This window comes from Acomys russatus, chromosome 11 (assembly GCF_903995435.1).
Source record: "Acomys russatus chromosome 11, mAcoRus1.1, whole genome shotgun sequence".
NCBI classification, from domain to species: Eukaryota; Metazoa; Chordata; class Mammalia; order Rodentia; family Muridae; genus Acomys; species Acomys russatus.
This window is the reverse complement of record NC_067147.1, coordinates 47,010,408-47,023,875: the sequence shown is the minus strand read 5'-3', so window position 1 is coordinate 47,023,875 and position 13,468 is coordinate 47,010,408. Positions and strand designations below refer to the sequence as shown.

Genomic DNA, 13,468 nt, shown 5'->3' with positions numbered 1-13,468 from the left:
GGAGCCTAAATCAAGCGTTACAAACTTGTGTATTTAAATGACAAAGATATTTAGCTTTCTATCAAGCAAACGGCACTTTATACCTCAATAATAATTTTTCTAAGCAAACATCAAGGATCTTTTATCCACTCCCATAAACTTAATATATATTTATCTATGCAAAAATATATTGATGCCAATAATAAAATATAATAAAATGTTGCTGTCAATAATATACATGAATATATTTTAACTTATAAATATATTTAACTTATAAAATATATATTATTCATTTTTATTTAATAAACATAAATATATTTATAAATATACACACATATAATGTATCATAAATATATACATATGTACACACGCACACAGACACACACACACACACACACACACACACGCACGCACGCACGCACACACTATTGGCAGCAAGTTTATTTTACTTCCCACAAGGTGAGAAAATGAATTCCATGGTGCTTCTGGAATTTTCACCTTCCATACCTGGCTGAAACATTGGTTGTGAAAGACACACAATCCTTTATGAACGTCAGAGGGGTTGTTCCTGTGATGTCTTCCCACTGAGCTGGAGAGGTACCCCCTGCGGACAGCAGAGACAGGGTGACTTTACGGCATCCAGCAGCCTAACCACCCATCACTAGGCCGTTCTTCTGGCAGCCGCTAACTGGCCAGCTACATACACACTGCTTCCGGTTCCGCACTGCGGCAAAGCAGACTGCCTCTGCTCTCGTTCATACTTTCACCTGCTAACTGGTGAATTCGCTGGAATTCACAAACATGTGTATTATTTTCTCTTTGTCTGGATTACCGGGGATGGTTTAAATTTGGGGTGACTTATTAAGCTTGTCACTGTTGCAATTTGTTACTGCGGGGACTTAGTAGCTTCAGGTGTGTGTGTGTGTGTGTGTGTGTGTGTGTGTTTGCATGTATGCATATGAATGGGTATAGATGCATGAATGTCCACATGTGTTTGCATGCCACAGGTAGACATTGATTGTCTTCCTTCATCGTCCGCCTTATTTTTTTGAAACCAGATCTATCACTAGATCTGGGGCTCACTGATTCAAGCAGGCTGGTCCAGTGAGTTCAGAGATCTGCCTGACTTTCTCTCCGACCCCCGAGTGCTGCAGTTACAGACAAGTGCATGCTGTGGATCATGCTCACTCATCAGGCACTGCACCCACTGAGCCCTCTCCCGAGTGTCTCAAATAGATCTATCTTCTCTCTCTCTCTCTCTCTCTCTCTCTCTCTCTCTCTCTCTCTCTCTCTCTCTCTCTCTTTCAAGTGGGGTGGGAAATTATCAAGAAAAATACCTAATCCCAGCACTCACTCGGGAGGCAGAAGCAGGCGGATCGCTGGGAGTTCAAGGCCAGCCTGGTCTACAAAGTGAGTCCAGAATGGCCAAGGCTACACAGAGAAAAACCAAAAAAAGAAAAATACCACTTTTCCAGGGCAGATGGAAGAGTTGGACACAAAGAATAAGATGAAACCTTTATTTTGTTCATCTTTGATGTGAGCTCAGTGACCAATTAGGGAAAATCAAAGCTTCAACTGAGGTCTGAATTCTATAGTTCTATTTGCATTTGTGTGTGTGTGTGTGTGTGTGTGTGCGTGTGTGTGCAGGTCAGAACTTGTTGGACTCAGTTCTACTATGTGGGTTCTGGGTATTGAACTCGGGTTTGTCAGGCTTGTTTGTCTGCAAGTACCTTTACTTGCCGAACCATCTTTTGGGCTTGAGGTCTGGATTCCAGGTACTTCACACAACAATGTGTCCTAAGGCCTGCCCATTTAGCATACTGTGTGGCAATGGTGAGCCCAGCTGGGTGACACCAAGGGAATCCTCAACACTTGTTAACCATTCAGACCCCAGAGGATCTTCCCCTGGACCTTAGTCATTTTCCTCCCTTGTCCAAAGGATGCCGTTGGATGGATTACCTCTGTCACGGTTGTCAAGACTTTTCCCTAAGCACTCCTGTTGAGTCAGAAACACCTCAATGATACCAAAAGAGCTTGGTTACTAATACACTCCTGTTTAGAAACAACCCTGAGTTTTAAATATACCAATAGCCCAGTTCCTAATGGCAATTCTTCCAGGGATCGGTCAGAAGTGGATGGAAGAAAGCATGTGACTTATTTCTTGTTTCCTGCTCTTTGTGTCTCTGCACACGGTCACTGCAGGCAGATGGGAGTCACCCCAGGGAAGGAACCAAACCTGTAATGCTGCAGAGGAGACGCAGGTTGGGCGTGGTATCCCCCTTGTACCCGTTGGACACGCCTTCTCCCGAGGGCGGGGGCACCGGAATGGTCATGGTGATTGGTTTATGGAACTTCCTCCTCCTTGGTTCTACGGTGACGATTGGGCTAAATGTTGCTTTGTTTCCAAGGATTTTTTTCACAATTTCCTCTGGAACGGGTTGAGCCTACAGACAAAAGGGGGGAGGGAATGCCTTAAATAGAAGTACACTTATTGTTGTTGTTATTATTATTATTATTATTATTATTATTATTATTATTATTATTATTATTAATTTAATCAGAAGATGTAGTTTTTAATCAAGAATGGTGGGAGGACACTTGACAACAAAATACGTGCCTATCTTTACCCTTTTTCCTCATTGTTACAGGAAGGAAGAGAAATGAAAAAACCCTGACATGGGCAGGAGCAGTTTCCTTAGGGGAACAGATGGTACTGGTTTGCTGGAAGGAGAAAGCCAAACCTCAGAGCAAAGAGAAGGAAAGCAAGAGTGATCTCTGTTTACATTAACTCTGTGCAGGATGCACCAAAAAGCCTCACAAAATCACCTTGTAGTAATAATAATAATAATAATAATAATAATAATAATAATAATAATAATAATAATAATAATAATAATAGTAGTCATCATCATTGTAATAAAATATAACAACAACAACAACAACAGGCTCTCAGAGGTAAGGATAATTCAGAAGGTTTAAATTTTAGTCACACAGGCCTAACTTACACCACTTGGGGTCTTTCACGGAATCTCGAGCTACCAGTTTGTCAAGACTGGCCAAGATCTTCCTGTTTCCACACTTCCCCCATACCCAGGGCATACCACCACACCTGGCTTTTTAAAAATGGGAGCCGGGAGTAAAATTTAAGAGTTCTCAAGCTTGCTCAGAATGCACTTACCAACTGAGCCACCTCCCTAGCCCCAACTGAGATTTTAAACCAGTCAGTAAGCTAACTTTACACGGAACACGTTCCATGTGTCAATAAGCCCCCAAATGGCCTAATTATCAAGGAATTACTGTGATGCTTCCTGAGCAAGATGCGCAGAGGACTTGGAAAGCCTGTGCTCCGTGGTCAGTACCTGGAGACCCACGCGGATCCTTTTGGTTAAGGCCCCCTCTGGGAAAGACGCCTGGACTAGCGGCACCGTTGTGCTGCTCAGAATCCCGCCTTCCGGTCCAATCTGGTTGCTTTCCTGCTTAATCCGGGAAACCACCGCAAAATACTGGGGGAAATCCTTCGTGATGATCCTGCAGATGCGCTTTGTCCCCAGCTCTTCTGGGCTGTCAAGTTCTGGAAGGCAGAAAGGGTGAAAAACCATGAGCATTGCGCCTTTGCACAAAGCACTTTGATACCTAATGGTGTTTCAGACAATTAAAAAAAAATGGCTTATTGACACGAAGTCTCATGTAGCCCAGGCTGGCCTCAAACTCGCTATATGGCCAAGGATGAGCTTGAACTTCTGACCTTCCCATCTTTACTTGCCAAGTTCTAAGATTACAGGCATGTGTCACCATGTCTAGTTTTGGGGTGCTGAGGACTGAACCCAGGGTTTCACGCACACTTGTCAAGCACTCCGAAGGCCAAATCATATCCCTAGACCCTAGAAGGTAACTTTTAAAATTTGAATTGATACTCCAAAACATGCAAGCTGAACATACTTACAAGGTACCATGAGACATTTCAGCTCATATGCACTATGTAGTGCATGAATCAGTTCACATCTTCTATCTATCTATCTATCTATCTATCTATCTATCTATCATCTATCTATCTTTCTTTCTTTCTCAAATATCTGTCTATCTATCTATCTACCTATCTATCTTCTCAAATATTTTTGGTGGTGAAAAATTTCAAAATGTTTCCTTTTTGAAATGTACCATACACCACTGTCCTCTGTGGTCCCCCACAGGACAGTATATATCACAGCAGAGCGCTCTGACCCTGACTACTGTAACTTTGTACACTGCTCTCCTCTCCCTCATCTCTCCAGTCTCTCCTACCCATCACTGTACCTCCAATTTGAGTAAGACCAACTTTGTTACCTCCCATTCATGTGAGATCACACACTATTTGTCTTTTGTGCAGGGTTCAACTCCTCATCTTAATAGTCCGATGTCTTTCTATTTAGTAGATATGGTATATATGTGTACACACACATGTATACATATGGTGCATATATGTACATGGTATATATATCATAGCTATGATATATGTTATATATCACAGGCACACAGACACATAAGACATACATATAGACACACAGAGACATAGATACACACACACATAAACACACACAGACACACATATGAACACAAATCTAAAAAAAAGTATTGTAGGATAGGGGTAATTTTTTAGTTATATTCATATATATATATATATATATATATATATATATATATATATATATATATATGTTTATGTGTGCGAGCCCACGGGGAACTCAGAGAACGACTGTGGGAGTCGGTTCTCTCCTGGAGATCAAACTTGGGTCACGAGGCTTAGAGCAAGTGTCACACTAGTGTACAACAGAACAGTGTTAGGAGCAGTAAAACTCCCTGAAGCTGGAAAAGGGTCAATAAACATACAATGCGCAAATTCAACATTTTACACGGACATAATTAAAAAACCAACAATGACCCCTCTCTGCCCCGCCCCCTCGACACATCACTTGTCCAGTCCACTAAAATTAAGCACCCAATTCTGAAGAATCGGAAAATTACAAGGAAATTGTGTGGCCTGTTCATCACAGGTAGGTGTTGATGGTGGTGATCCTTTGAGAATGCTATCAAGGTCCCATGAGATGGCGCTTGTAGATGAACGTGAGTCTGATTCAGGAACACGCAGAGGAAAGAGGGAGTCAACCTCTAAAAGTTGCCCTGTGAACACCACATGTGTGTCACAGCACCCCAATAATAAATACAGTTAAAATTAAAGAGAATATAATCGGGAACCCATCCATTCAAAATGAAATTACTTGGACCTAGAAATCCCATTTTTTTTACAAGTTTGTTTGTTTGTTTTGTATGCTCACGCAAAGCTTCATTGCCTGAAAGCTGTAGAAGGAACCTTTAAGCTCCACATTGGTCACTTCACAGGGACAAGAGATGCCACTGGAGGTGGGAGGGTGTCACCCATGGATAAAGGGACAACTCCCAAACTTCACTGTTTACTGCTCATTTGGGCCTCATCCCCCATACTCTCCACTGTCCACCCATGAGGACAATTGTGCCCAGGGCTGGGGTCAGGACTCATTGCAAATAGAAATGTATGAGTTGGGTGGATCAGACCCATTGTCGACAAGGGGAAATAAAAACCAGGCTCATCCCAGACACATAATGCTCTTGTCTGTGTTGGTAGCATCAACTTCCACTCTGCGGAGCTAAGAAGAAGATAAAGCAATAGTGCAAGGTCTTACATAGGCTTGGAAGAGCAGCAACGTAAGGAATCAGGAAAGCACTTCAAAGTGTTTGCAACCGAGAGGAAAGTTCCCCGACGCAATTACTTAGCTTACTCAAGAGAGTGATTTCCCAGCGTTCATAGCGCCTGCTGCCATGTGAAAAAGTACAAATCATCTGTGTCAGTGGCGGCGCCGCATCCTCACCAACTAAGTGGATAACTTTTACTTCAGCCACCAATTTGTCCATTGGGTTGTCCTGCAAAGTGGCCTGAGCGGTTCATAAAGATTGTGATCAAATGGCCTTCAAACAGGTAGGCTTTTCCCAATTCTGCTAGCGAGGACCTGTGTGTCCTAAGACTGTTCACGGGCATTCTGGACCTACTGGGGAGGTAGGCATATTTTGGGAGAGTGGCAATAAGGCACATTTATTGAGCATACGTGTGTGTGCGCGCGCGCGTGCGTGCGCGTGCCGGGTGTTTTATCCTGGGAACTAATGGGCTACCTGCTCCTTCATGCAGTGGAGGCCACCTAAATACACTTCTATTGCACCATCCTTGACAGGCATTAAAGCCATCCAAGTTGAATGTGTGCATGTACATTTCAGACACAGCAAGCAAGTGCTTAATGGAAAGCTCATCTTTTATTTCCCCCTTCTAGGTTTGTTTGTCTTTTTTGTTTGTTTTGTTTTGTTATTTTGAGACAGGCTCTCTCTACATAGCCCTGGCTGTCCTGGAACTCACTATATAGTCCAATCTGGCTTTGAGCTCACAGAGATCTGCTTGCCTCTGCCTCCCAAATGCTGGGGGGAAATTAAAGGAGTGCACCACCATGCCCAGATGTTTGTGGTCTTGAGACAGAGACTCATAGAGCCCACGCTGGTCTTGAACTTGCTATGTAGCCAAGAATGGTCTGGAACTCCTGATCTTCCACACAGAACAAGTGGTTGGTTTCTAATCCATATGCAAAGAAGTCTGATATATCATTATATGGAATAGTATTACTTTCTAATGGGTAACTGACCACATTTTTTTTAATGTAACTATGTACCTCTCCATGTAATGTGTGTAAAAGAGATGGAGAGGAAAGAAGAAAGCTGTATGTAGGGAGGTAGGGGGCTGGAGAGATGGCTCTGGTAAAGAGCATTCACTGCCCTTGCAGAGGACCTGGGATGCTGTTCCTAGCCCCTCACCAGGTGGCTCACAACCACCTGTAACTCCAGCTCCATGGTATCTGATGCCCTCTTCTGGGCTCCATGGGCATTGCACTTGGGTGCACATGCGCATGCTCTCACACTCAAATAAAACTTATAAAACCAAAATACATAAAAAGTGAATAATTATGGGATAGTACCTGTGTAACAATAATGGTTAAGTATATAACTAGGATAAGTAGCAAAACTACATTCTGCTGTAGATTACTCTCAAGAGGGAGCTGAAACAGCAGTAACATGATGCAGTAGAATGTTTGAAAACAAGCTAACTGCTCCGTTGAGATGTTTGACTAAAGGGAGATGGAACGCATGACGTTGGGAGGGGGTGGGAAGGTGGGGGGCAGATCTAGGAGGAAGTGGAGGGAAAAACTGTATGAAATTCTCAAAGGAGTACCATATTTTCAAGCATATAAAATGACCCCCAGCTTCAACTTTAACTTTTCAGGTTAAAATATAGAGTTTGCACCCCGAGTTGGCTATACAGGGTGTGTGTTGGAAGAGGGGTAGTCTTATACAGTGAATATATTCTAAACTATATTTTAACTGGAAAAGTTAAAGTTGGAGTTTTCTTATATGCTGGAAAATACTGTAATTAAAACATTACATTAAAAAGAAAAAGGGAAAGGAAACAAGCTACTAAAGAACCAGATGTGAGAGAGGGCTAGGAGTGGGAACTTTTTTTTTTTTTTTAAACAAAACTAACTTTATATTCTTGGCTTCCACAATGTGACTTATGGCCACATCAGCTGTCCGCGGTAGCTTCCCTCGATGCTTTTGACCCTGGAGTTGACGTGCACTATAAAGCTTGGTTTTCTTTTCACAAAAGATGAAATGACCACTGTGTGTAATTGCGTTAAACTAAGCAAGGACTGGCAGATGGTTGTTGCTTTAACCAGAAAGCCTGGGAATCACCAGGGAGGGAAGTGTAAACACTTTCCCCTCTAGAGAGAAGACTTTGGATGGCACTTTTAAAATACACGGAGAAGGAAGTAGCCATCATGTGCTCCTTTAGTCATTGCTACAAGGAGGTCTGTGTAGGGACCAGTGAGGCAGTTTAGTGAGTACAGGTGATTGCCGTACAAGCCAGAGGACCCAAGTCCATGGAACTCATTGGGTAAGGACAGACCCAGCTCCTCAAAGGTGTACTCGGATCTCCACAGACACGCCCACATTCACAAAAAATCACAAGAGATTTTTAAGAGACTTTTTAAAAAATTGATGTGTGAAAAAGAGGCCTTTGTCTTCCTAGCTGTTAATCCACAGTGAGGCTTGTTATGTCTACGTGTTTATAATTCAAATTACTGTCTAGGGAATGGCCTAAGGGAATTAAAAAAAAAACAAAAACACAAAACAAAACTCAAGAGAATATATAACCCTTCTCAGAGTTTTGTATTGCAGATATCAAAAGTCCAGTAGCTGAGTCAGATAACCAGTCAGCCAGCAATTAAGTCTGACAATACCAATATCTTTGTGGTGTGTGTGTGTGTGTGTGTGCGCGCGCGCGCGTGCGTGAATTTATATGCATTGGGACTTTTAAATGGTCCATTTTTTAGAACAGAGAAGTATGAACATATAACCAAAAATCTTTGCTTAGATATTCTCCCTTGTACAGAGAAAATATCCAGAGGACAGCCTATACCATAAATGAGATACCTGTGTCACCCTCACACCCTTGGGAATCCCTAGCTCAGTGGTTCTCAACCTTCCCAATGCAAACCTTTAATATACTTCCTCATGCTGTGGTGACCCCCAACCATAAATTATTTTCACTGCTATTTCATAGCTGTAACATCGCTATTGTTATGAATCATAATGTAAACTTTTTTTCCTTGGAGATGGAAGTTTGTCAAAGGCGCCGCAGCCCACAGGTTGAGAACCACTGCCCTAGTCTACTGTTCCACACTGAATACCGTGACATGACTGTCCTACACTGGGGCCTGAAAGTCGGCTTTCCCTACTTAGCTCAGCAGACCTTAAACTTGACGTGGGCAGTAGGGAAGATCTTAGTGGGCTCTCAACCTATACCTGGCCTTAGAACCCAGGAGCTGGCGAGTGGGCTCAGGGGTTGAGACCGATTCCTGCTCTTCCAGGTGGTCTGTGTTTAGCCCCTAGCACCTGTGTCTGTCTGGTGCTTTTGCTCTCAAGTGCTGTTTGTGACCTGGCTGGTGTGAGTGTGAGGTCTAAGGGAAGAAATACATATGACATATTTCTGTGCTAGGGTCTAATTTCTGCTCAGTTGCACACCCTGCTCACCTTACTCAGCCATTTGTGGGGATAAAGACACTGTTTTCAGAAAAAAAAAAAAATCCCATCATGCCTCTCGTCAAACTTTCAAACTGTTAGCACTGCATATACACATACCTCTATACTTCTAGAACCTGGATCATGGAGAGCGCATTGAAGTTAACCACCACCCACTGGCTGTCCATCACATGCACTGCATCCAGGAGATACAGCTTAGACCTGCTGGGCTGGGCACACCAGCCTCTGCAGGCACAGCACACCGCAGGTGGCTGATGACGATAGCCAAGCCTGCCTGTGTCTGACTCACAGAGTAACATGTCTGAAGTCATTGCTTTGACCCCAGTGATGGACATGATGTCTCTTTGCTGGCAAATCCCCATACTCAGACCATATGAGAGTGGGAACTACTAGTGCTGGTTTGCTTGGCTCAATTTTCTTTTCCCAAGTGTCAGGTTTCAGAGACTGTTTCGGAACATTTTCCCTTTTCTTTCGCTGTGCAATAGTTTTCATTCCGTCTATTTAAAATACCAGTTTTGGGAGACAGATAGAAAATATGTAAGGATTGTGTTGTCATTTGTTTTGAGATTTTGAAGTAAATTGTTATTTATTTACTGGGCACTTCAAATGCAGCCTTGAGTTGAAAAACTTTTTTTTCCCCCTATTTGGAAAATATTTTAGAACTGTTGCTACCATATAATTCCAGCAGATGGCGATGTGTACCGTGCACCCACTGCAAAGCTGCATTTCTTCCCTGTTCAACAATGACTTGGCACTTTGAAAGTTACCATTTGTCTCAAGCTTGATGAAAATGTATTGAAACCAAGTGGCAGTTTTGAACCTAGAAATTTATTCCTAATATACTTTTTGGAAGCGGGCACTATTCTTCTTCTATCTAGTGTGGCTTATATTTATATCACATTTTAATTTGTATCAAATGCACTCCAGCCACTTGCTACTTAGTTCCCGTGGCTACCACAGGGGGCTGTGGGAGTTAGGCCATTTCTCAAGTGCTTTGACTTGTAAATTAGAGACCAACAAGGAGAAAGGGACACAGGCTTCCGGATCTGACATAACTACAAATACCTCACAGGACTGGATTTTGCAGGCATTGAACTTAATTAAGGTTTTCATTAAACTAACAGTGTGGATTCAGGGTTCAGTGTGGTGCACTGCCTGGTGACAGGAAGCGTGTGTGTTTGTGTGTGTGTGTCTGTGTGTGTGTGTGTGTGTGTGTGTGTGTGTGTGTGTGTGTGTGTGTGTGTACACTTTGTTTAGTCATGTGCAACATCTTCTCTTCTGCAAAGGTAGAGAGAGATAAGATCCCTGTCTGTTGCTAGAGATAAAAACTGCTGTCACCTGAAACCTGAGCTGGTAAGGGCAGGTCCTCCATACCCAAACCATCCCAGCTTGGCTCAACACAGCTTGGCTAAGCTGCCTAATTGACATAACCACTGATGCTTGACAATAGTAGGAGCAGGGGCAGGGGAAGGCGGCTCAGTGCAAGCATGACCCCTGTACCCCAGTACCCACTTACAGAGCCTGGCACGGCCAGACATGCCTAGGTAATCTCAGGACTGGGCGTCAGGAGGTGGGTGGTGTGGTTAGAAACAGGAAGGGAGCTAGGGAGGGCCTGCTGGCCAAGGTCAGCCTACATGAGCAATGGAAGCCTCACTTCAGGTTCAGAGACCCTGTCTCACAGGTGTGGAGTGATTCAGTAGGACACCCAGTGGCCTTTTCTGGGGTGGACACACACAGGCACACACAATAGGATACATGTACAGACAGACAGATAGATGCAGACACACACACACACACACACACACACACACACACACGAACATGGAAGTAAGGGCTTATAGTTTAAGGGTAAAGTTTATCATGACAGGAACTTAAAGCCCCTGTACCAGCGAGGAAGCAGGGAACAGTGAATATTTGTGCTCAGTTTCTCCTTTGGTACACAATCCAAGAACTGAACCTGGGGAACAGCGCCACTTACTTCAAAGGGCACCTCAGTTAACCTAATGGCTGGCGGTGGATAAGGGGACTCTCTCACAGGCAAGCCCCAAAGGCAATCAAACACTACCTCCCAGGCATGCCCGAGTGCTGTGAAGACAAGAATCAACAGTAGCCTTCACTATGAGAGTCACTTGAGAGTATGCAGTGGCAAATGTACAGTCCAGAAGGCAACTGGGTGTGGAAGTGCCTGGGGTTTGGAGATCCACATCTGATTACTGTTCTTAATTAGGTAGTGGTGCCTGACCTGTCTGTGCACCTGGGAAATAGTGCTCACCAGGAAGACACAACTGTCTCAGGCAGATAGCTTGACAATATGCTCCTTTGTCTTCAGGCCAGTGTCAGACTTCCAGTACTCTGTGCGCAGCTTATGAGGTGGCATGGTGTGTGTGAGTGGGTCTATGCAGTGGGCACTTCGGTAAGAACTCTACATGTACCAGCACATCCACTGTCCATCAGCTACCTGCAAGGTGTCCTTCCAAGGTGCCCTTCCATGAACAGTAGAGATTGGTTCCAGCCACACAACAGTGAGTGGTGAACCTGGGTTGGGACTTCTGGCCTCAATGACTTCCACGGACCATGGCATCATCATGCCAATGTCAACATCTCACTGGGCAAATTATCCCCCTACTGGGACCCGTGGATCCCTGAAGTTATTCTAGCCATGAATTTTGTGTGTATGGAAAACTTTGCATGTGTTAAGACAATAAAGGCCACCTGACCTTTACAACTCTTTCCTGTCCTCCCCCCACCCCTTTTGGCACATGTATGTGTTTGCATGTGTGTGTGCATGTAGAGGAGGCCTGGAACTGAGGTCAGCCAACTTCCCTACTCACTCTACATTCTTGAAACAGGGTTTCTTGCTAAATCTGGAGCTAGCCAACTCCGGCTAGCCTAGTGGCCAGTTGGCCTCTGGGACTGCCTATCTTTGCCTCTTGAGTGCTCGGATGGCAGGCCGCTGGCAGGCAGGCCTGGGCAGGTTTTCAGAGCCTCTCAGATCCAAACACTAGCCCTCATGGTGGCATGGCAAGTGCTTAATCCACTGGACATCTCTCCCCAACCCCCACAGCTGCCTTGCTTAGTAAAATCCAGAGATCCAAATAGTGACTAAGATGGTACTAAATACATCAGGTATTAGTATTTTTTTAGACAAGTGCATGGAGAAAGACTGACTTATTAAAATATAGCCTGTAAAATAATAAATGAGGTGCACTTATGGAGAAGGGAGCACTAAAAGGAGACATGTAAACTGGGCGGTGGTGGCTCATGCCTTTTAATCCCAGCACTCAGGAGGCAGAGGCAAGCGGGATCTGAGTTCAAGGCCAGCCTGGTCTACACAGTGAGTTCCAGGACAGCCAGGGCTCCACAGAGAAACCTTGTCTCCAAAAACAAAAGACAAACAAACAAACAAAAAAGACATTTATAATAAGAACGTGTTAGGGGGTGGGAGTGGGGTGGGGTTACTTGCAATCAACAATATATAACACCTGATAGAGAAACTATCAGGTTGAGGACAGTAAGAGTAGATTGATTGGTTTGTGCTTTTCCCATTTTAATCATTGAATACATGACCAAAATTTAAAACATCTTGCTCTAATGGGCTCTAGTGCCTGGCTTTTTAAATGTGGAAGTATTTATATTTCTTTTTAAAAATTTTCATTGTGAAAAAAATGGAACCAAAGTTTCACCTGGTCTTTAAAAATGGAGTTAAGAAACCCTACCTGCCTAGCAGCCACGTGTACAAGTCCTAGATAATGTACACTCATTGACTAGATGACTGACTTACAGGAACTTTGTCTTGACCAAATCTCATCTGGACCAAATCTAGAGGTTTCTAGAACTTTCCACCAATGGATTATCTTCCTTCTCATAGGATGTGCATTTTGAAAACATACGGGATTCAGCTGTAATTCTGGATTTCAGCCCTATTATCCCTTTGCTCAGCAAGGCAAGCTGGGAATGTCACTTGGTGTCTATGAATGTCTGTTTTGTGGTCTGTTAAGTAAGAGGAATAAGATGGGGTTGGAGAGTTGGCTCAGTGGTTAAGGGTACTTGTTGTTGTTGTGAAAGACCTGGGTTCAATTCCCACTACCCACAGGAAGGCTCACCACTTCCTCGGGCACCAAGCATGTATGTGGTGTACACATGCACAGCTAGCAAAACACACACACATGTACTACTATTACTACTACTACTAATAATAATAATTACTACTACTACTAACACAATTGCTGAGCTTGTGAGCTATGCTTTCTTTAGAAACTTCTACGTGGAAAGGCATTTTTTCAGTGTACACTCAACAGTTTTTTTTCTACCTCAAGGCAGGGGTGTCTTTAAATGGCAT

At 43.6% G+C, this 13,468-nt stretch overlaps 1 protein-coding gene across 1 annotated transcript in view; it reads right to left on the bottom strand.

The window, feature by feature from the left end:
• Nucleotides 1–13,468, bottom strand: part of Ank3 (ankyrin 3) — a 307,445-nt gene that overhangs the window by 39,468 nt on the left and 254,509 nt on the right. The window contains exons 30-32 of the mRNA XM_051153191.1: nt 3,339–3,550; nt 2,216–2,423; nt 487–583 (exon numbers count right to left, since the gene is read on the bottom strand). Of these exons, the coding sequence (XP_051009148.1) occupies nt 487–583; nt 2,216–2,423; nt 3,339–3,550 (517 nt within the window). The remainder of the gene's footprint in view (nt 1–486; nt 584–2,215; nt 2,424–3,338; nt 3,551–13,468) is intronic.